The sequence below is a fragment of the Malus domestica genome, chromosome 06 (assembly GCF_042453785.1).
Source record: "Malus domestica chromosome 06, GDT2T_hap1".
NCBI lineage: Eukaryota > Viridiplantae > Streptophyta > Magnoliopsida > Rosales > Rosaceae > Malus > Malus domestica.
Window position 1 is genome coordinate 33,419,900 of NC_091666.1, and position 22,616 is coordinate 33,442,515.

Below are 22,616 nucleotides of genomic sequence, written 5' to 3' on the forward strand. Positions count from 1 at the left end.
AATCATTTTCGTCATCTCTTCAAAACTTCAATTAAAATGAGTCATAATAAAAAGACCATTAATACAAACTATTACTCTAATTGCGTAAAAATTGAGAGGTCATGCTACAATTTTCTCATTTAATTTTTCATATTTACCCCTTCATTCAGCCTCAAGTGTGGCACGTATCTTATTTTGACGGAAGTTTTGACGAAGTTAACAAAAATGACCATACCTGAATATTTTGATGAGTTAAGAGACCAATGATCATGAATTTTTTGTTGAACCACCATTACGCAAATGGTTTTGCTAATGCCGTGAGACTCGGAAGGAAAAGGAAGACCATTCATCGCAACCCATTACAAAGGTGAAGAAACTAAATTCCAACACCACATTTGGATACAACAACATTACTAACACTGATGTGAACAAATGTACTAAAGAATCAAAATCATGGCAAATCGTTTGAGCGTACGAAAACCACCTCTGCGTCTCAAGAGGGTAAAGATACATCTGAATTTCGTGGTCCACAAAAAACGTAAACAAGGTGCAAACTGAGGACTACGTCGCTAGCTAGTCATCATGACCTGCTCACTTGACTGAAGGGCTTGGCTAGCAAAGGACCTTACATCAACGTCAGGATCCTCGCTAAGCTCAACCAAACAAGGACGAATAGTTTTCTCCACCACCTGCGCAATGCGTATTATGAATAAGTCCTTTCAGTACTTTCACGCGATCTGCGCATTGTGTTTTGAATTTTATGCTTGTGTGACTTCAAAGTATCAAATGAAGAGATTTTTATTACTTACCGACTGATCAACTATCGGAATAATTGACTGCAACACCTTAGCCACATTGAACTTGATGTTTGGTACCCTACAAGAAGCAACTCTCAGCCCAACAGCGCAAATTAAATCAAACAAGAAGAGTAATTTAACTTAATAGCTTCTAATCGATACCTATCTTTTGATGCAGTGACTACCACCGGTAGAAGCTTGGAACAAGTGATTTCTGATCCCAAAACAGGGGCAAGTAGGGAAATTGCATGGAGAATCGTCATCCGATACAAATAGTGGGGGTTGCTAATCATTTCCAAAACCTGTCAAGAGATTTCCAATTTCAACTGTTTAGTTACCATGTCAAGAGATTTTCGAATTCGAAAGAACACTATTCAACGATCCAGTCCCTTAACAAGGCTGGGTCCGATAACTATGTTTAGTAATCTGTCACTACAGCTTAGACATAACCATATCTAATCTTTTCAGAATAAGGAAAAGAAAGAGAGAAAACCTGTGGGACTATATGCTGCATTGCCCATTCAGGGCCAAATTCTTCCGCAAGGCGCTTCACATTATTAGCAGCTGCATCACGTATTGAGTAAACCTACCATCATCATCAGAAGTTTTGTCAGTAAAATAGATCTAAAACAAGGCAATACTGCACCACCGATTACAGTTTATACAATTTGAAACGGCACCAGCTGTCAACCATCCAGAAAGAAGAATCCTATGTTTTTACTTCATAACAAGGAAACCATTATACGCCGCACTAACCTTATCATTTAACCACTGCATGCAAAGAGACCCAAGCTTATCATCAAAAAACCCAACACCCAACTGACTTGCCAATAAAGGAATATATTCTATTATCGCAAGCCGAACCCTCCAATGTCTATCCTCTGCAAGTTCAACAATTGCCGGCAACAAAGACTGGGACAGCAGATCAATCCCAATTACCTGCATCAACAAGTGATATATCCACGACTTTTTCAAATTCAATATGAAAACTTTAACTAATACACTTAATGACTATGATTTCAGAATTTAAAGCCTTTCTTGCGTCTCTTAAATCCGAAAACTCCAACAATTGAGTTGCTCATGTTTATACTATGTTCCTTTGCAAATGCTAAAATTTCCTTCTCAGACCACCATTAACGTCTGTAAAAGTAAAAATTTAGCACCATACTGCAAAAGCTTTTTCTGATTCATCAACATTGCTTCAGCACAAATGCTAGCTATGTTTCATATAAAAGCAGTATGCTGCTAAACAGGTCTACCTTCCTAAAGAATCCAAAACAAAATTGACTACCACACAGTCCAACCACCACATATTAGTATGTACAATATACAAAATCTTATGTTTAACACCACCAGTTCGATACACACAGAAAAAAGAATATGTAAAGCATACAGATAGAAAAACTTGTGACAAACCTGGTTGACTTGATCAAGCTTGCTGATAATATTCAATCGCACATCAGGGAACTCGTCTTTTAGAAGAGAGAGAAAAATAGGCAGCAGCTGCTCTATGGTTGCATCCTGCAGCCACCAAAAGAAAGTAACAATCATATAATGAGAGGGAGAAAAATTAGCTTCGAAGTAAGAATCTGAATTAAATAAGCCCCAAAATTTTCTTGCCTTTCCTAAAACTGGTGCCATTCCCATTATTACTGATGCCAATGCAGAACGAACGTGCTGGGAAGAATCTGTTGACAAGTCCTACGGCAGGCAAACATAATAAGTCATACCATTTTCAAACAAGCAAAAGCTAAACAGCATTTAGCATTGCCTAAAAACTTCAACAACAAACTGCTTAGGGAAAATATAATCCACATGTTAGGTGAGATGTGTAACCTTTACAAAAGGAAGGATCTGCTGAATGGCAAGTTCTGGATTCAAAATTCGGCAAAACTTAGTTACTTTTCCTGCAGCAGCTATTCGTACTTCAGCCTCATTATCCCGAAGAAGCCGAACATATGCAGGCACCAGGTCCGACCTAATATATACCAACATCACCACACTCATCAACTAATTTAGAACTCAACTAAGTAGGTAGAGAGAGAGAGATCGGACAATTGATTCACATATACATAATTACAACATCCTAATCCAAATAATAAAGTATTCACAATAAAAGCCAAGCCACAAAATAAACTGACTACCTTGTAGCTTCTGGACCAACAGCTTCACACAGCTCATATAATTGATTCGCAACCATGTACCGAACACGCCAAGACTTATCCTGGTCCAAAGAACAAGTTTGCATCATGAATATTGGCGAGGGTACATCAAATATTGCAATTTCTATAATTCAGAATAAACAATGTGTAAAGATTGCTCATTACCGCATGCAATAATAACCCTCAGAAATATGATATACCTGTGAAAAGTTAACAATGACAGGAAGAATATGGGCCACACATTCTTGAGGTTCCAACAACTTCCCAAGAGCTGCACAACCCTCAACAGCCAATAACCGAACAGAATCCTGATCTGAAAAAACAAGATTCATCAGGAACAAGTTCATACTTAATACCAATGCTAAGATTAATAACACCGTCTTTAAGAAAAAGATAGAATATTGGTGTATGATAATAGAATTTTATACAAGAGTGAGAAGAGACACATACCATCCTGTGTCAAATCCTCAAATATAGACATTATGTCAGCCTTGAGGTGCACGTCTTCTACAGTCCCAGCAAATTTTCCCAGGTTAGTTGCAGCAGATCTCCTAACCATGGGCATGTCATCTTGGCACAGTTGACTGTATGTCGTCCGTAGTTCCGTTTTTAAAGTTTCTGGGGCACTAGGATAAGCAATATGAAACAAACCGCAGGATGAAACTCGGGCTGTAAACCATTCTCCGGCAGCAAGTCTCTGTATTCAAAATGATGTATGGAGAGAAATACAGACAAGTCATTCCAATGCACTGCGGTAGAGCATTCTCATAGGGGAGAACGTGAACAAAATATAAGTTCTAGTGGATTTTGTGAATAATTACATTTTATGAACTGGGAAGAAAATAAAACAGATAACGAAAATTTTGTATTGTGAACCTACTACCATGGCATTTTACATACACTCTACAACCCAATCCGCCATGTCAAACCACAAGATCATGTGTCCAAAGTGAAAGCGTAACGAGAAGGCAAACAACTACAATTAAATAATGGAATAGGACCAAATCATCTAACCTTAACCAAAGGAATGAAATATTCAACCAAGTCCTTTTCTCTCATCTGCCCGCCAATTTTACACAACGAATCCACCGCCTTGTCCCTCACACATGTTTCCTCAACTGTGCAGAGCGTTTCCAAAGGCGGGAGCAGAACGTTGGCATGATCCACACCACCCACATAGGGGATAAACACCCCCAACTCTTCCGCCATTGCCAGCAGCACTTCATCATCGTCATCGTTGTTCTCGCTGAGGAAAGGAATCAGTTCCTTCCTGGTCCTCTCTTCCCCGAGTGCACGGGCAATCGTGGAAATCCTCCGGATTGAGTTCAAACGGAGCTTAATGTCTTCGTTCTTCAGCTCATCGATTAAAACCGCGATCGGGTACAAGGTTTCATCAACCATAGCCATCTTTTCTACAAATTACGCCTCTAACTGAAATAAAAACAAAAATTTCCAACAAACTTCAGAAAAAAAATCCACTTCTGCATCAAATACATGTAACAATTTTCGATTGTTTTCAACTTTCCCCCTAACTTTTACTCCCTAATTGAAACGAATTCCATAAATTCCTCTACTTTAAGAAAGAGCTACGGACCCTAAATTCAATTAAACAATGCTTAGCAAAAAATAAAAACATATCTCAAGCGATTTCCAACAAGATCCGAAGAACAAAGCGCAAACAAGCAGATTGAGAGAGAGAGAGAGGAGAGAGAAGTGGATTACCTGAGGGCTTTGTTTGCAGAGCTTCGATCTAGAAGGAGACACTGTTGGAAATGGGACAGATCTTTTGGGTGAGAAACCGGAAGGGGAGAGAGAGAGAGAGAGAGCGCGAGGAGAGAGAAAGAGAGATGTGTGATTAGTTTTTTAATTTTCCGTCAAAATCGGGTATTTTTTCCCTTCTTTTTTTACCAAACATTTTACGGTGGGAAGGACCGGATCCTGCCCGACCCGATTTTCTTTTTCCGTGTCCCAATTTGGGCAGCACCGGATCCGGTTTTCCCCCATTTTTATCTCTACTATTGGTATTTTTTTTTTCTTTCATACATCGATATTTTTTCACTAAGGAAATGGGGAGTTCGGCTAAGCCAACAGCCTAATTTGGTATCGAATTCGTCATCCACAAGATTCGAACCTAAGACCTCTCACTTTCAAGTAAAGAGGAATATCACCAGAGTGTAGTACTGAGTGATATCTCTACTATTAGTATTAAAAAGTCAAGTCTAATTTATTTTCCCTTTTTTTTCAAAAGACCTGATGGTTTTAACACGGAAATCCACTCTTTTAGTTGTCCGGAAGACTTCAGAGGCATTTCAACCTCCCTTACCACCATTGTGTAATTCATTAGCGTGAGTAATCGAAGTCAAGACCAACTGTGTGAAATACGAGTATTGAATTCGATTAGGAATTGAAACGCAATATATATAGATGAATATATAGTTCGCGATACAGGGCGTTACAGAGCCAAGTAAAAAGTTGTTAACTCCGAATTATATTATCTGACAATTTGGTGGAGCAAAAACTAAAACCACCAACATCAGTATGCAGTGTTAGTCAGAAAACAACAGTTTCATTATCCCCTATTGATCTGAGTAATCTTAACGTTAGCCTGCAAATTATCCGACCCATCCCCGGCGGAGGTATCACCATCTCCGGGCGGCTTATATGCTTACTTTGTCAACCAAATAGAGATCACTTCACCTGTCATCGATGAATAAGAAGGCCGACTGCTCTTGTGAGCAATGACATTGACAGCAGCAGAAGAAAACAGTGCCGCCGTTGTATTTTGGAACTGAACTAGCAGTAGAAGCAGATCTCCATAAAGCGGAATAGTACTGCCGCGTGCTGATTTCAGGATTTCAGACAGTTGAGCAACCGGGTCCAAAACCTGTGACTGCGAGGTGGCTGTAATATTTCTGGTGGTTCGGCAGGTTCCTTGAAATGTGCTTTCTCACTTAGTTCTTCAAATGAGTCTACGAGATTTTGAAGCCTTGCGACAAACTCTATCAACAGGGATGTAAATGTGGCTAACGACAACTGACTAGCATTTTCAAAGGTTTTGGATTCCTCCGCCACTGGCGGTTCCTCAGCCTTAAATTTAAGTCCTGCAGGCCACGATATCTGTTTCATGAACATGCTTCCTGACGAAACACCTGTGGGCAAGTTCGAGTGGTTGACTTCAGTTGGTATGGAGCCTGGGCCATTTGGCTTTGCGGGCATCTGGCTATCCCAACTTTGAGGCGCAGGAAAAGAACTGAGATCAAGTACAGCTTCACTAAGGGATTTGTATTCCCGGAAATAATTTTCTTCATCATCCACGTTCAGTAAGTCCTGAGGTTCTCCCAGCTCCTTTGGTCGACTTCCAATCTCCCAGCCTTCTGAATTAACAAGCAGGTACGACTTCTGGTCAACTTTCTTTTGTAAGTCTTCTGCAGCCTCGTGCACTTCATTGAGTATATCTATGGGACCTATTTTCTCCATTGTTTTCAGTTTGTTTCCAAGTTCACGTAAAACTTTGGCACCTTCATAACCTACCCTTTGAAGTTCCTTACGAAATACTTGTCTTCGCTCAGCAGGAGCCTACATATAAATATACCGGCGGTTCAGTAAAAAGACATTAAAACATTTCAAATAAATGAACACAAAGAAATAGATAGTTCAAGAAAAACCATAATCTTGAAGACGTTAAAGGTGCACACACATAAACAAGATCAACATCCAAAATGAGAAACCACGTAAAAAATTAGAAATACAGTATTTATACCCCACACAAATAGATCATTCAACAAGAATTCTTCAATACCAAAACACCGGAGATGTGTTGCAGGAAAAACTTTCCCATGCATGATAATGAAAAGGTCATGGATCCCATGACTACCGGTACTCAATGAGCTTCCTCGCAATTCATGTATACGCAAGAAAAACTTAAGTTATGGTAATTTATGCACAATTCAAATTAACGGGCAAAGGTAGACCATGAGGATAAATTTAAGCAACAAACAAATCTATGAACACCCTGAGTGCACAAATTCCATTGTGGTCACAGTCTCACAGACGTGGGAAAGAAATTACACGTTCTCAAACAAACACAATTAACGATAAATTAGAAGGATCTGCTTTTCAAATGAGCAAATTGCCATGCTACATCAAACCATCTTTAGAAGCACAGATAAATGAAGGAAAAAAAAAAAAAACCAACACTAAATCTCTGTTACTAATAGCCTCAAGATGTGGTTGGACATGGTTAGTACCTGTATTTCAGAAAGTATACATCCGTGCAATGCCATGACCATAAATGCACAATGCCTCAGTGCACCACCCACTTTTGCATAGTTCTTCCATGGATATCTAAGCATTCTGTATCGACCATGTGGTGGCTCCCAGATAGCAAATCCCATCTTCAAACAAAAAAAATGAGTTTAAAACAAAACCAAAACCAAAACCGAAAAATATGCTAATGCAGTGAATTGCCAATCATCAACATATTGCAATGGAAAATACCAGAGTGTCCTCTTGGCTTCTAGATTCCACAGCAGATCTGTAGCCACTATAGAGTGGATCATCTGAAGCTTGATAGGTAAGAATCTTGGAAGGGACCCTCTCATATTCAACGCAATTAAGGTAACTGTTAACAACACCTACAAAATGATAAAGATGGTCAGCAAAGGAAATTGGTAATGACAAAACTGGGATTTGGCATATAAAAGAAAAAGATTTTACAATGTCCAACAAATTCGAAGCATACGGTAAACGAACCTTCGAGTGATTTTGCAACACCCAGGAAATTTTTTACCACCAAGTTGTGCAGATCCTCGCCAGCCCAGATGGGAAAAATGCATATATTTACTCCCAAACCAACACCAGCACCCAGTGCAATGAGAAAGAATCGAGACACAGCTGTATGAAGAAATTCCCTCGTTCGATACCCAGATACCATGATGAAACAAAATGTCAACAAGAACACCCGAAACCCATATTCATAAGGCTTCATTGTCGGGTATAGCTTCGCATAAGTTGCAAGAAATCCTAGCAACCGCATAATATGTCACGAAAATGAAAATCAAACAAAAAGTTAGCAACTAGCAAGTCTAGCATATAGTTGAACTTTTCAATGACATTACAAAAACCAAAACTGTACACTGGTTGCAAATCCAGACCTACGATAAAGATGCTAGCGAAAATAACGATTTCTTCCCACTCTCCAGCTAGCTCACATAAGTTTGCCACAACCAAAGCCAGGCCTCCAGCCGAAAGGGTCCCCAAACCGCGGTTAAATCCTTTGCTCAGAGTCGCTCCTGCACAAGAACACAGATTGCAGTGTAAAAGAAACGCACTTTGAATCCCGGCTAAGAACAAAATCGAGTCGAAGGTCCAACAGTAACAAAAAGAATTTACCTTTCAAACTACTATTAATACAAAAGAAAGATTTTTGGTCTCAAAAAATTCGTTCTTCTAAATAACAACTTCCCGTGAACAAAAACAGAAGGAAAAAACTTTAGCTTCAATTAATTATTATAATCATGAGCTCCATGCTTTTTCCAATTCCCTTCCACTTTATTAAATTCACCACAGTAAAGTTCGTTTCTTTCCACATTAAATAAACAAATCTACAAACAAAGAACTCAAATTCTGCAAAAAATTCAAAAGTAATATCCAATAAAAACAGAGAAATGCTTAAAAGCATCGGGCCGAAGAAAGTTGAGGTTCCGCCGTAAAAACAATTGGACGAGGACCCAGATGATGAAACTGCTAAATAAACCCGAAAACAAAGAGAATGGGCAAGACAGCAATTTTACCTATGCTGAACTCGAACACCACCACAACGGTAAGAATTGCCCAGACGGAGTAGCGGCTGAGCTGCTTGAACGGCTCTTTGAGGAAGATGAGCAGCGAGATGATCATCAGCGCCAGACCCATCTTCGCGGCGAAGATGATCTTTCTCGGATCGGACTGACCCATCTTAACGGCCCGTTTCGAGACATGTTGCACGGTTCGGCACCAGCCGACAATTCGGTCAGAGACTGATCGGAAAGTGCAGCAGCGGGTAGACCCCGACGACGGGTCTTGCTCCTCGATGTTGGGGAAGCCACCCAGCTCGGAGTAGGAGTAGCCCTTCTGGACGGAGAGCAACCGCTCTCTCTTCTCCTGGAAAGTGTACTTGAAGGAACCCAATTTTGCTGCCATTTTTGTTGGAAGAGGGAAAGTGGAAAGCAGAGGGAACGAAAAATCTTTGTAACACCGAAGAGGAAAGAAAAGTTAATTACAAAACAAGAAAGTACGAGCTTGAGTTTGTTGAACTTGGGAGACATGTGGTTATACTATTTTGGGATTTTTTTTATTTATTATTTATTTGTTTATTTACTTACTTTTTTTTTTTTTTGCTTCAGAAAATGTTTTGGTTTGGATCTAAAGAAATTTTGTTGTTATTTGTCTTTTTTTGTTATATTCTAGAAATTTGGAGTGCTTTTTCCAGTGTTTATTTACTTTTAGTACGAAATTGTGGTGCTATGTCAATTTACGTTTTATTTGATAGTTTTTTTTAGAACAAGTACGATATTCTTTGACACAATAAAAATGATACATACATATAAAAAAGCGGATGCATTTAAATGAGTCTCAATCAAAACTTTGTTGGAGATTTCAACTAGCTCAAAGGGAAAAAAGCTTCCTGCATCAACAAAATTACAAAGTTTGTACTATTCTCTAAAAGAAAATCTGTAATTATATCAGGAGGTTCTTCTAACCAAAACATTCGAGCGACCTTATTTGCATTTGGTCAGATTTGATGCATAAAAGGGTAAGCATTATTAGTTCATAATTAGATTTTTAGAATATTAATAATAATTATATAATCTTTAAAAATTGTATTATTTGAGAAACAAAATTTTTTTTTTTTTTAACGAAACTATTATTTTGGCCGGATGTAACCAAATTAACGAGAGAGGTCCAATAATTTAGTTACGGAAGGTGCAAAGAAATTGCTGCGGGTTTCAATTTATTGATTTGACGGAGTTTGGCAGCGCCGTTAAATTTATCCGGATAAGGTTTTATCATTCGAACGCGTATCGTAATGATTCGTACTTCCTTCAACAGCAAAGGAAATGATTCGTCACCTTTTCGACTTATTGCAGCAAAATATACAGTGGTTCTGGACAAATGTAGAAACTTGATACAGTGGCTATTGAACAGTCAATTCAAATTCATGCACATGTTTATTAAAAACAAAGCCACATATGGATTGTGTGGTGCATATGGCGAATCTACCATCCACCTAATGAAGGAATGCCATTATGCGAAATGTGCGTGGATGAGCTCGCAGGTGGGTCCACTTTTGAGGAACACTCACCCTTCATCCTACATGATATGGATCAATGAGATTGCGGATTTGATACCCAAGGCAAGTTTTGAAGTTTTCCTGGTGGTCTGTTGGGCACTATGGGGGGCAGGGAACAAGAAACTCTGGGACGAGAAGCTGGAGTCTCCTGAGGTATGTACTGCTAGTGCTATTCAATGGTGGCTTGAGTTTACCAGAACCACGAACACAAGTGAGGAACAGAATAGCAGATTGAGAAGCACCTAGGGGTGGGCACTTGGCACCGAAAATCGAAACCGAAACACGAATCAAATCGAACCGCACCGAATGGTTTAGTTTTGCGGTTTTCAAACCGAACCGCTTGTTTTAGCTTTTGAAAACCGCACCAAAACCAAAACCGCACAACTTTATTAAATGTTAAATTTTAATTTGTTATTTCATTGAGTCCATACATTTACTATGGACTCAACCTCATCATAATATTTCCACATAATCTCTATCTTTTCTTTCTTCTAGTCTGTACTGCTCAACTTTATTCATCTAAGCTTATAACTCTCTCTTTCTCGGCCTCCCCTTCATTCCAGCTCCTAGCCTCTAGAGTTCAGGGTTGGGTTTTGAATCAAAAGGGGATTTGGTTTTTCGTTGGTTAGTCTTTGAATTTTCTTCGTTCATGAACATCAGAATGTCAAAATGTTCTTGATTGTACATATAAACCTGATAAATCAGAGTAAAATTTAATATGATTCAAGTTCACGAGTTCTGCAAAAAAAAAAAGACAAAATGTCATATCTGCTTCTAGATTAGTCGATATAATCCACTTCTTATTAGATTTAAGTATTAAATTTAGCAAATTAAGTACTAATTAGGCTTGTTGCTTACTAGAATGGCCATGCCTTGAAATTTCATTTTCTTCCAAATTTTATATAACATGCAAATAATGGGTAGATACTAGATAGGTTTCCGCCAGTATACACAATTACACACGCCTACACGAATTGAATCCGCCCCCTTGATTAAGGAGATGTTCGCGTTACTTAGGGCTGCATGTTGATTTCAATCCCTGCATCATGATGTGAACTCTCTTGAACTTAAGATTGAATGTGTATTGCATCTTGGCTGTTGACTACAATAAATAATGCTGAATTTGGGCTATTGAAGGACTTGTTTTTAATGTCAAAAGTTTAAACACCAAAACTTTTTTATTGAATTGGATGAAATGAGATACAACTAGGTAACCATAATAGCTTTTTCAAACAATGAAACCAAACCAAAACCGTTTAAAACCAAACCGAACCGAACCAAATGGTTTGGTTTCATTTTGGTTTTAGCCTCAAAACCGCACCAAACCAAACCGCAAAAACTTGCGGTTTCGGTTTTGGTTTCACTTAAAACCGCACCAAACCAAACTGTGCCCACCCCTAGAAGCACCCCTAGATGGATTGTCCCACCCCAGGGGCAACTCAAGATGAATGTTGACAGGTCATGGAATGCAACAAGCCTTGCTGCTGGTTTCGGTGCTGTTATCAGGGATGGTGATGGTATTTTTGTGGCTGCTTGTATTGGAAGCTCTGAAAATATATCCTCCCTGCTGCTCTCGTAAGCTATGGTGTTGAGGGAAAGTTTGCTATGGGCGATGGACAGGGGTTATCAATTCCTTTTTATTGAAACATACTTCTGATTGTAGAGGCGTTGAGGGATCCTTCCCTCAATTTGTCACCCATCGAACAAGTTGTGGAGGATTGCAAAGCTCTACTCAACACAATCACTGAAGCAAATATCACCCACATTCGTCAAAACACGAATGCTGCTGCTCATCGCCTTGCAAAAGTCGGCCTATCTCTGATGCAAAGTTGTGAATGGACCGGTTCCCCACCTAGTATCTTAACTTATATACTTGTTGAGGACTGTGTGTAGCTCTATGCTTAGAGATGGATCAACCTTTGTAATGCAATTTATAATGAAATGAAATCTACTATTGTATCTTTTCAAAAAAAAAAAAAAAAAAAAAAAAAAGCCACATTTTCTAGTATGTCGAGATATGGGAGAACACTGTATTTTATCATAGAATTAGAGAAAAAAAATTTGAAGTGTTCCTCTAATTGTATATTAACATTTAGTATCCCGTCTTGTATTTCAAGTACCAGTGAAAAATCTCTCTGATTCTAAGCTAGTAGATCATGTAGAAATCAAAATAAAATATCATAAGCACTGACACCATAAACTGAAATCAGAAATCGAATTGGGGATTGTACTAGGGTTGCAATCGAATGAGGATTTTAAACTCCTTGTCAGCGAACCTAATGTAATTTTTTTAGTAGTTCACCATAAGTTTTTTAAACAAACATGACATTTTGTTTTTAATAGCCAAAGTTTTTAGGTTTGTACTAAAGAGAAGTACAGAAATTTGTCATCTCAAAAGTTCAAACTCAATTTATTCTCCCACCCTTTGTGTACATATACTTTTGTATAAAAATAAAAAATACGTCAAAATGAGGTCAAAAGTCTGAAATAACTATGAAACCTAATTTTTTTTTTTATAAAAAAACTTAATGGAGTTAGCGTGAGATGACAAATTTTTAGAAAATTGATATGACAAGTTTCTTAAAATATTAGTTCGTATGAAAAATTGAAAAAATGTGTATAAGTTCGTAAGAATTTAAAAAAAAAAATTCTGACAAAAATGTCAGTTTAATTTTGTTAATTGAATGGATTCTCTTAAGTTGAAATCTTAAACAAACTGCAAGACTGCCCTTATGTCAAAACTATGAATCCTTAAGTCGAAGATCAAATGAAATTACGGGGATTGTAAAACGTAGTCTGGCCTCAAAGTAAAGTAATTAGTCTCTTAATAAAATACTAGATATAAGGAATGTACACCAAACTTGACCAGTCTCTCTAACCTCAAATTAAACTTAAGGTAATACAAGTTATCCCGCATACTCCAACTCTGTAAAGAAAGATGGTTACAGTAGTTTTAAATGCGCAAATTAATCAGGCGACTCAAGTTTAATGGTGGTGTGATTCTGTACAAAAAGTTTCAACTTGGTTAGGGTACGAGACGACATTATTCCAAGAAATGATCAAAGGCGTATGTGGCGTCTGATCTTGAAGGTGATCTTGATCATTGGTGTTACTGCTCATAAGCTCTTGTATATCGAGTATCTCAACTCTGCGATTTGTCTTCTTCCTTATCTTGATCGCTACGTCCTGCGGTATAAATCTGCCGCAGACGCTCACCCTGCACTCCTTCTTCTCTATGGAATGAGTCTCCAACTCTATGCATAACAAAATCATGAACAAACAAATTATATATATTTGTGTAATTGTGTGACAAAATTTAGAGTTTATAATCTAATATAAACTGCTGGAAAGGAGAAGACTGCTCTAGCCAACTTTACTAGCTAGCCAAGAGTTTAGAGATTAGAGAAAAAAAGTGTTCTCACCTCGAATATCGAGAATTGCTCTCCTTACTTTTCTGTAACAACCATTGCAGTCCATATGGATTCTCATCAGCATGTAGCAGAACTGGACATGCATAATCAATATCAGATCATACAGAAGATAACTAAGATTAGAAACTAATGAAATTCCATGACCCCTAAAAAATGTCAATTGAAGCATACCTTGTCTGCCATGAAATCGTAATGAGAGACAGATGTGTACTATTGCTGTCCAAAACTCTCGAATGGACGACGAAAAATGGTGATATTAAAGGCAATGATGCATTGTGATATTATAGAAAACGAAAAAGGATGAATGGAGAGTGTCATGAGCTAGTTACATTGATTCTGTTGATTCATTAATTCATGGACTGTTCATCTTGGGATCTGATTCTTCCACCCAGTAAAGACACACACACACACACACATATATATATATATATATATATGTATCCGCTGGCAATGCGGCTAGATTTTTCCATTATATTCTTGACTTGTTTGCATTGTTTTTTGTCAACTTTTTTTATTTCCCGTGTGCGCTAAGCTTAGAGCATAATAACTTTCTTGCTTTCAGAAGCGCATATAACTATATATATGCCAATAGAAAAGCATCAGCTTTCTGAATACACCTTTTTTTCCTTTCCAAATTCATGATAAATGCTTTAATCCTGGTGAATGTGGAAAGTTTAGTTGACTCTAATTAATGGTTTCCCTTTGGGATTTCAAAATTCTCTCTTTTGTATTATTTCTCTCTAATCTTGCCCTTGGAATTAAGGAACAGCCAGTATAAGAAATGGCTGTATAGGCTTGTTTTACACAAATCATATTTGATTTACTAGTCATCTTCAATGTACATCATGATGCTTTTGAGTTTATATCTAATTTGATGTTAAAAATTTCTAGGTTGCTTGTAGGGAACCTATTAATAACTGGAATCAAAGAATAAATAGTTTAATTTGTTCCATCCAAAATGGAAATCGCCAAAGTATATTATGAACTTATGATTTATAAAATTATATCTGATGATCGAGTCAATTCTATGATTATAAGTTCATTTCATACCAGACCTGATAAAAAATATATACACATTCTAATTATGAGAAGCCGTATTCGAGCTTATTTTTAATATGTACCATATTCACATATGAATCCTAAGTTGTTACATACCATTTAGGATTAAGAAAAGGTATGATCGGAGACCTGCTTTACATGTGTCTCTTTATTTAGGATAGGCCTAAGGATATTTTTATTGTAACACCACCTCAGCCAACATCACAGATAATGATCATAACTTAAGGGTTTAGGAAACACAAATACTAGGTATTTTTACATGCATAGGGCAATTCGTTATCAGAAACGATTTTTTGGCGGAATCAGTGACGCGTATAAAACCTTGCAGTCCTTAAGGCTCTGTGAGATAGTTTTCCGCAGATGGCCGAGATTTTTCTTAGAGATCCTTTACGGACTGGTTCACAAGTGAGTGTAACCTTCTTATCCAAAAGATGTACCACCATGGAATCCACATCTGCAAGAAATGCAAAACCTCATCAACGAGTACATTAGAAGTTTTTTTTTATTGAGTGGCACATCATTTTAAAGGTTTTAAAGAACTCTTACCATCAACATCCGATATCACCTGGCATGCGCTCTTTTGACACTTGCTGCATCGAAAATCAGCACCTATAACCACTTCCTGCATCTCTAGGCTGGTTCTAGCAGAAGAGCCGGTTAGAGGAAGTAGCCGGCTTTCACTGGCCTTCTTGTGGCCTTTCATTGGAACTAACTTCTTAACCCATGAAGTTGGAGACATGACCTTGCTTTGTTGATCTATCAGCACAGGAAATGATAAGCCATAATAAACCATTGTACCATCACCACATATAGAATAGTGATATATATATATATAGCAGCTAATTAGCTAACCGCGTTAATTAAATCTGTTTAGCTTCAGTTCACCTACCAATTAATCGAATCGGATATTTGATTGAAAAATCTTATCTGTATGATTTTGAGCTGCATGAGCTTTAGGACAGCTAGATGCAAAATTTTGCGTAACAGCAGAAGAAATTGACAGGATTTCATTTTGAAGTTGACCAAAAATGGTGAGTCCATTGATGGCCTTTTATATTTCTTGCTCATATTTCCTTTCCTTGTAGTAGTTATCGTGGAAAATTGTAAGTAGCAAGTCAGAATCATGAAACAGCAGTGGTCCGACTGTATTGATTTCACTGCAATCACCTTTATGTTGGAGAAGAAAGTGAAGTTTTTAATTTATAGGTAGAACAATTAAATCATATTAACTGCGCAAATGATTTTTCTTTTGTGCTTGATTATTTTGGATAGTGATCCTTCTAGCTAGCTACCTTATTTGAAAATTGGATTACATTCTTAAAACAAGGAGATAAAAGCAAAATTCATATCATTGGAGGACTCGAATTTCAGTATTGTAGTCTATTGGAACTGGGGAACGATTATTGACACTTCAACAAAGTGATCATGCACTTCTCGATGCGTATTTTTTTCTAGGAGTGCGAAATGACATTATTGACATGCCAATAACCGTTTCTTTTTGTTAATCTTTGAAGTTGAATGTACATGTCAGACTGTATTGCACCTTGGGGAAATAGAGCAAGAAGTGCATGTAGCAACTGATACTCAAAAGACAGCAAGAAATGCATGCAGAGAATAACACACACCATACATATAGAAGAAACTCATCACATCCAAAACATGCACAATTCATCTATTTAATTTACACATTATTTGGTAATTTTTTAACTCTTCTACATGAGAACACAACAATGGCTTCCCCTAACAGCTCTCTGCTTCAAGATCCTTTCTCCATTTCCTCTGTGACTCTACTCCTCTTTCTCGTTTCCCTTCCGCCACCCGTCCTCTCACAAAACCCTAACATTGCTCAATGCACCACGCGGCTTCTTCCACTGGCCCCGTGTGTGCCATTCGTGCAAGGCACTGCCATATCACCTGCACAATCATGCTGTGACAACCTCAAGCTGCTCTACAGCCAGCAGCCAGAGTGCCTTTGCCTTTTTCTCAACGATACTACTTTGAGCACATTCCCTATCAACACCACTCGCGCTCTCCAGCTTCCCGTTGTTTGTAGCCTTCAAGTCGACATCTCTACTTGTTCGGGTAACTTCTGATTTTGAAGAAAATTAGGGTTTTTTTTACGATTCTGAGTCCAGCTCTGTTCACTGTTCTGTGTCATTACATAATCTTACATTAAGTCATGTTATTCTAATCTTTTTTCGATCTTTTTGCTGCAGGTGCAGGGATACCTGTACCTGTGCCTCCTAGTTCACCTAGTTCTCAAGATCCCCCTCTGGGGAAAAACACCAACTCATCTGCTGCTAATTCTACAATTGCTGGTAGGAAAAAATAAAAATATCCAACTCTTGCGCAATCCCTCTAATTTTACAAAATAATGCCTCAAAAATTAAATAACAATCTAAACGTAATTTGAGTTCGCTTATTTTAGTCTTTTTACTATCCCCTCTAAATTCTTGAACTCGGGCTTGGTATTTTTTTGGGATTTCAGCCACTCCAATGCCTCAAACTGCACCAATACCCACCACGATGGGGTTAGGGTTTAGCAGAACTGCAAATGCTGGGACCAAACTGAAGATGGGAAGTTATCTTGCAGTGGCTTTCGCTGTGGCAGGTTTTCCGGTGGCAGGAGTTCCATTTTAAACATGATCATATTTATACCACCAGACTAATATCTGGATGGTTTTTTATGTTGTGTTTAGAGATTTTACTTATAACTTAGGACCGAGAGTTTATTTCATTACGGTTTTACTTAGATAGCATCGAACTTCTATTGATTTGAATAAAAACAGTGGTGACTGTCAAATTATATATGGGCTCTCAGCTGACTTAGGTTTTGTTTTAAGTGTTGTGGAACTGTTTTTCAATGGTTACCGGAAGTATACACCCGTGTGTGATGAGAGATGTAGACACACGTGTATACACCCGGTAACACACAAACTTTCTCTACTTCAAACAGATACATCCACAAACAATGCTATCTCTGACAATTTGATAAACGTCGTACAAGATAATAAAATACAATTCAGAAAGAAAAAAAAAAGATGTTTAGATTTGGAAAGTCACCTTACAAACAGAGATATTTAACTATGACAGAATGTTTGTTTGCCTAGGATTGTATCACGTATTTCATTAAGAAACTATTCCAAACTAGGAGCCACTTCAGTCGGGTTGGATTCGAAGACATCCGGGTTGGATGCCTCCGGTTCTTCCAAAAACTCCCGAGACTGGAACGAATCTTTGTAGACTGGAGTTTCCTTGAAATCAGTTGCTCCTTCATTGTAAGAAGTAGCAGCAACTAAACAAGCAATAAGCTGCAGGGAAAAACAAAAACAAACAAACGGCCGGGGGTCAAACGTTAGCCTTCAATTTGTAAAATTTACGTAAACACAAGGAATGCCACAATTACGGTATTTTAATCTAATCATGCATTGTTATGTATTTTAACTTATCCGCATGGCAGTGTATATATTGACAAAGAAGTACACCCTTAACTAGTGTTTATCAAGTTGTGATTAACGAACTTTCGTAGTACACAATTATAATTGGATCTATTTGTTTATATTCATTATTTAAGGATCATTCTAGCAAAAGAATCAATCAAATTGGTAATTGTTTAGTTGATTCATAAGTACCATATAAATAGACGGTTCATTAATAAAATCTAAATTATTCTGAAATCATCGATTTGTTACATACGAATCATTGAACATAAACACCCAACATTAAATTAAGGACAAAAATTGATGAACGAATTAACAAAGAGTAGTAGTGAACATACCGCAAAGCCAATACCAAAAGCCCACAAGTACTCAACAAAGAATCCAAGCCAGTCCCATTTTTCACCTTCCCAAAAGCAAGGTTCATCCCCGGGAAGCTTAGGCAAGAAATACCCATCATCAACGTTTCCCACAGCCCCACCACCGACGTTTTCAATCTCAGCCGTTCGTTGCGACCCCATCATGTCTTGTTCTTGGTCTCTGGTGGTTGTGTTGCTCCTCCTGTTCTTGCCGTCGGTCCTTCCAGTTCTGGAGGTGAACCTCTTGGCTGCCACCACGTGAAGGGCTCTTCTGGAGGAGGGAGGGAAGAGGAGCTGGCGTTGTGAGGAGAGGTTGGTGTAGGGGTACTGTCTGGTGGTGGAGCTGCTGTAAGGGACTCTAGCTCCGCCGGTGGAACTTCCACTGTTGGCTATGGCTAGAGCCATGAGGGAGAAGAGTGAGAATCCCTGTGTTCTTAGCAGCTCAAAGCTAAATGAGCAAAGTGCAAATATCTCTTCAGCAGCGTGTGTGGATGAGATAATGAGTGTGTGAAGATGATAATGGATGTTTTTCTATAAAACTTGACCAAGATTTGTTTTCCATATTGGATCATGTGGTCCGTCCACTTTGGTCCAGTTAGTAAACTATTGTTCCATCTTATGAGCCCAAGCACTGATGTGGTGTATTGTTTATTTTCTCATACTTAATTTGATTTGTCTTCCAAAGTGGTCCTTGACCTCTCCTCAATTTGGTCCGTAACAATGAAAATCAATAGAAGTGGTTCTTGAGTTTGTCTACTATAAATAATTTTAGTCGTTCCGTGAAAGCTAAGACAGGACTTGCCTTCTAAGTTGGTGAATGAAATTTCCAGTGTTCCTGCTGGTTTGAGTGGTTGCAGACCTGATAGTTTGACAAAAATACCCTTAAAAATGTGCTCACATGGTCATTCATCCGACAATTTAGCGAGCATATTGGCAAATTTTTTAGGAAATGACCAAAATGATTTAGAGTGGACAAACGCAGGAACCACTTCTACCAATTTTTATTGTCATGGACCAAAATAAAGAATTATATTAATCTCATGAACCATTTTGGATTAAAAAAAAAAGCCATATTTATTTTTTATTCAACAATATTTTACATTAGGAAGTGAGAGATTACGCAACAATATTTTATATTAAAGGGTATGAGATTTTCATTAAAGTTGGACAATAAGTCTGTCATAATAATTTAATATCAAAGTCAATTGTTGAGAAAATCAAACTTAAAAACTCTCACTTTACAAACTAAAAGATAATTGCACTAAGACTGTAATTCTAATAACTTTTCTAGCTCTTATTAATGATAAAGAAATCGAACAAGTCTTTGTGGTGATCCAAAATGGTGAAGCGGCCCGTTACCCGTAACTTAGGTTTAAGGTTGGATTACTGTAATTACACAATAAAATGTGAAGACTTAAATAAATTAGAATGTAATTAAATTTCTTTTTTGCTTATAGGAGGTAAATCTCCTTAATAAATGTATGTATATATTTCTAAACCCTAAACTTATAATCGGATCGGATCTTTTTGCATTTTGAACCCAAGCCCTAGTTCTTGCACAAAGAAAAATCCTACAAATTATGACTAACCTTATATTTCGTTACTCTAAAAAGGTAACGAAAATCACCATGGATTTTCACTCCAAAATTTTAGCTTAAATTTCTTGTTATCAAAACCAACAATTTGTATGCATATATGTCACCACAAAAGTTCCTTCACAAACACTTCAATGGCGACCGGTAAAGCAATCAAAGTGCAATTGGCTCTCTTCTGCATCGTCTTCATAACCCTCTCCGCTCTTACTGAAAGTACGTACAAAAAATTTCTCATGCATGCCAACTTAAAGATCTATTTAATTTCTTATTTTTTGGTTCTTTTAATTTATTTTTCCGTACGGAAAATATTGTAAACAGGCCGCTATGAAGGCATTGGTGCGATGACTAGCAGCAACAACAACGTTGTCGACAATTTCAGGGTGAAACCATACGAGGACAAAATATCGTTTTGCAGAGACGGCTGTTCTAAAAATAAACCTTGTTACTGTTGCGCCTTTCGTCCGGATCAGTGTTGGACATCGCTCGATGAATGTAATCAGAAGTGTGGTCGAGATATCTAAACCCTAAAGATCCGAGGTTAATTATCTATTACAAACTAAAATATTTGAAATAAAGCTATCGTGTAAAATAAAATAAAATAAATTGAACTGTTTGTGACTCATGTCATGAGCCTTATTGAAGCTTAATATTTGATTCTACCTTTTTTCTTTTTGTTCTACTTTGGTTTGGCGGCAAGCAACCCAACTAGTTGTGGACTTTGTACTTTTAAGTTTTTCTTTTTCTTTTGAGGGTTTTGGATTCTACGGACATAGCCCAATTTTAACACATTTATAGGCCTCCCACGTCACCTCACTTTCTTTCTCTCATTTAATATTGTGCATGAGACTTTCATCTTACACGTCTCCTAAGTAATGAAAGAAGAATTTATCTTCTTTCTTTTTTGATTGTCTTGCTCGGGTTTGTATAAGACCGAATCCATTTGATTTTAAAAAAAAAGATTACTAATCCTTGACTTTTTTAGGAATCCTTCATTAGTGGTTGTGAATGACTCTCAATTTTTTTTACTAAACCCAACTGTTTTTTGTTGTTATTGTAATAAAGAGAGTTGAGTTTCCACCACTGAACCAATTAGCATTACATATAAATCCAACTACTATTGGCACATACGAGGTCTTTTTTTCGATATAAAATTCACTCCCAACAACTTACACTGTTGAATTCAACTTAATTTTGGTTGTGTTGATGCACAAAACCAGAGGTCTTGGAACAACGAAAATTCGACCATGAATCTGCAAGAAATGTAAATAACACAAGATGTATCGTGGTTCACCCTAAGGTTTGGGCTACGTCCACGCTGATATTGTATTTCTGAGGGAGAGAGAGAGCTCTGAATATGCGAGTGAGAGCTTTGAGAGGATGAGGGAGCTTAAGGCCTAAGAGTTGGCTTCCCCTAATTGTGAGGGTGAGGGGTCCTTTTATAGAATAAGGGTTGTTCACTTATTACATATTTACCCCTCCATTTATTACATAATTACATTTGAGTCCCCCGAATATTTATACGAGATCTAAATACGGATGCCCTAAGTATGGTATAAACCGGTTAGAAAAACTTTTAAAACACCATAAAAATGAAGTAAGAATCCAACACATATTGATTCCCGTATTTGATTCTGTTCTACTTTGATTTGTTGGCAAGCAACCAATTAGATATGAAATTTGTATTTCATTATCGTGTTTCAGAAAAATAGTGCTTCATATTAGCAGATATATTATTGGAGGATAGTCTAGTTGAAAATCATATTACACTAACGAACATATGAACAGACTACAAAGATTAATTGATTAATGATGAAACGAAGAAAGCCGAGACAACTACAAAATGAAGGAACTACATTGTGTCTAACTTGTTATTCTATGTAGTTAGTATAATATATATAGAAAACTAACCTCTAACCCTAATAGGCAAGGAAATGAAATCCTAAAACCAACACTACTTAGAGCTGGTTTGGTATTGCTGTGCTTTGGAAAAAAACTGTTTCTGCTGTTGTTTGGGCCCAAAATAGCAGTTTGGGCCGAGGGAAGAATCACTCTCGGCCCGGGAAGCCGTACGGCGAAAGGGTCATGGAGCGTTCAGCTCATGGGCTTCCAAGCCTAGGTCGGTTAAATCAGAATGCAAGTCGAGTCCTAGTACAATAGGGACTCTCAACGAGATCAATAAACTAGAAAGCGAATCCGGCTCAGTTAAGGACTAGATTCGTAGTCCTAGCGGAGATAGGACTGATCGAGGTAATATTAATCCGGAGAAGGAAACCTAGTTCGAATAGGATTGGAACTCGGGCTCGGTGTTCTGCTACTATAAATACAAGACATTCAGCAACGGGAAAGGCCCCTGCAAATCAACACAAAATTGCCCTGCGCAAATTCTCACAACTTGTGATTTTTCTTTTTCCTTTTTCGCTGACACATCTTCCGTTGGCATCAACAGCACTGTGGAAGCAACCGGTGA

The 22,616-nt window shown here is 37.7% G+C and overlaps 4 protein-coding genes, 1 long non-coding RNA gene and 1 other non-coding gene across 6 annotated transcripts; 1 reads left to right on the forward strand and 5 right to left on the reverse strand.

Moving 5' to 3' along the window:
• Positions 1-310: 310 nt before the first annotated feature.
• On the reverse strand, positions 311-4,826 carry LOC103437989 (serine/threonine-protein phosphatase 2A 65 kDa regulatory subunit A beta isoform-like). The gene is made up of 13 exons (XM_008376523.4): positions 4,661-4,826; positions 3,953-4,369; positions 3,389-3,635; positions 3,139-3,251; positions 2,921-3,000; positions 2,613-2,754; positions 2,397-2,477; positions 2,193-2,297; positions 1,533-1,715; positions 1,270-1,362; positions 939-1,078; positions 789-855; positions 311-668 (listed from the first exon to the last, which is right to left on the reverse strand). The coding sequence occupies exons 2-13, from the start codon at positions 4,343-4,345 to the stop codon at positions 549-551; spliced, it is 1,764 nt and encodes a 587-aa protein (XP_008374745.1). The 5' UTR covers positions 4,346-4,369; positions 4,661-4,826; the 3' UTR covers positions 311-548.
• A 504-nt stretch (positions 4,827-5,330) lies between these two features.
• LOC103437988 (aluminum-activated malate transporter 9) lies at positions 5,331-9,216 on the reverse strand. Its single transcript, XM_008376522.4, has 6 exons — positions 8,731-9,216; positions 8,092-8,229; positions 7,691-7,960; positions 7,436-7,572; positions 7,186-7,332; positions 5,331-6,514 (listed from the first exon to the last, which is right to left on the reverse strand). The coding sequence occupies exons 1-6, from the start codon at positions 9,116-9,118 to the stop codon at positions 5,786-5,788; spliced, it is 1,809 nt and encodes a 602-aa protein (XP_008374744.1). The 5' UTR covers positions 9,119-9,216; the 3' UTR covers positions 5,331-5,785.
• A 3,860-nt stretch (positions 9,217-13,076) lies between these two features.
• LOC103437987 (uncharacterized) lies at positions 13,077-14,108 on the reverse strand. The gene is made up of 3 exons (XR_011582444.1): positions 13,871-14,108; positions 13,691-13,772; positions 13,077-13,522 (listed from the first exon to the last, which is right to left on the reverse strand). It is a non-coding gene; the product is annotated as an uncharacterized protein (transcript).
• Positions 14,109-14,781: 673 nt separating this feature from the next.
• Positions 14,782-15,564, reverse strand: LOC103437986 (uncharacterized). The gene is made up of 2 exons (XR_011582443.1): positions 15,305-15,564; positions 14,782-15,212 (listed from the first exon to the last, which is right to left on the reverse strand). It is a non-coding gene; the product is annotated as an uncharacterized lncRNA (long non-coding RNA).
• An 855-nt stretch (positions 15,565-16,419) lies between these two features.
• LOC103438217 (non-specific lipid transfer protein GPI-anchored 10) lies at positions 16,420-17,564 on the forward strand. The gene is made up of 3 exons (XM_017332843.3): positions 16,420-16,840; positions 16,975-17,076; positions 17,247-17,564. The coding sequence occupies exons 1-3, from the start codon at positions 16,489-16,491 to the stop codon at positions 17,396-17,398; spliced, it is 606 nt and encodes a 201-aa protein (XP_017188332.2). The 5' UTR covers positions 16,420-16,488; the 3' UTR covers positions 17,399-17,564.
• Positions 17,565-17,719: 155 nt separating this feature from the next.
• On the reverse strand, positions 17,720-19,162 carry LOC103437985 (uncharacterized). The gene is made up of 2 exons (XM_008376519.4): positions 18,537-19,162; positions 17,720-18,069 (listed from the first exon to the last, which is right to left on the reverse strand). Exons 1-2 carry the CDS (start codon positions 18,957-18,959, stop codon positions 17,896-17,898), a joined length of 597 nt encoding a protein of 198 aa, XP_008374741.1. The 5' UTR covers positions 18,960-19,162; the 3' UTR covers positions 17,720-17,895.
• Positions 19,163-22,616: the final 3,454 nt, after the last annotated feature.

What these genes read in the sequence shown, in the direction of transcription:
- LOC103437989 (XM_008376523.4), bottom strand. Translation starts at nt 4,345, where the DNA reads ATGGCTATGGTTGATGAAACCTTGTACCCGATCGCGGTTTTAATCGAT. An exon ending in TGGCACCAGTTTTAGGAAAG is followed by an intron (nt 2,298 to 2,396) that starts GCAAGAAAATTT and finishes TGGTGGCTGCAG; the next exon opens with GATGCAACCATAGAGCAGCT. An exon ending in TGCAGTGGTTAAATGATAAG is followed by an intron (nt 1,363 to 1,532) that starts GTTAGTGCGGCG and finishes TGATGATGGTAG; the next exon opens with GTTTACTCAATACGTGATGC.
- LOC103437988 (XM_008376522.4), bottom strand. Translation starts at nt 9,118, where the DNA reads ATGGCAGCAAAATTGGGTTCCTTCAAGTACACTTTCCAGGAGAAGAGA. An exon ending in TGTTGCAAAATCACTCGAAG is followed by an intron (nt 7,573 to 7,690) that starts GTTCGTTTACCG and finishes ATCATTTTGTAG; the next exon opens with GTGTTGTTAACAGTTACCTT. An exon ending in GTATACTTTCTGAAATACAG is followed by an intron (nt 6,515 to 7,185) that starts GTACTAACCATG and finishes ATTTATATGTAG; the next exon opens with GCTCCTGCTGAGCGAAGACA.
- LOC103438217 (XM_017332843.3), top strand. Translation starts at nt 16,489, where the DNA reads ATGGCTTCCCCTAACAGCTCTCTGCTTCAAGATCCTTTCTCCATTTCC. An exon ending in CGACATCTCTACTTGTTCGG is followed by an intron (nt 16,841 to 16,974) that starts GTAACTTCTGAT and finishes TTTTTGCTGCAG; the next exon opens with GTGCAGGGATACCTGTACCT. An exon ending in TGCTAATTCTACAATTGCTG is followed by an intron (nt 17,077 to 17,246) that starts GTAGGAAAAAAT and finishes TTGGGATTTCAG; the next exon opens with CCACTCCAATGCCTCAAACT.
- LOC103437985 (XM_008376519.4), bottom strand. Translation starts at nt 18,959, where the DNA reads ATGGCTCTAGCCATAGCCAACAGTGGAAGTTCCACCGGCGGAGCTAGA. An exon ending in CTTTTGGTATTGGCTTTGCG is followed by an intron (nt 18,070 to 18,536) that starts GTATGTTCACTA and finishes TTTTCCCTGCAG; the next exon opens with CTTATTGCTTGTTTAGTTGC.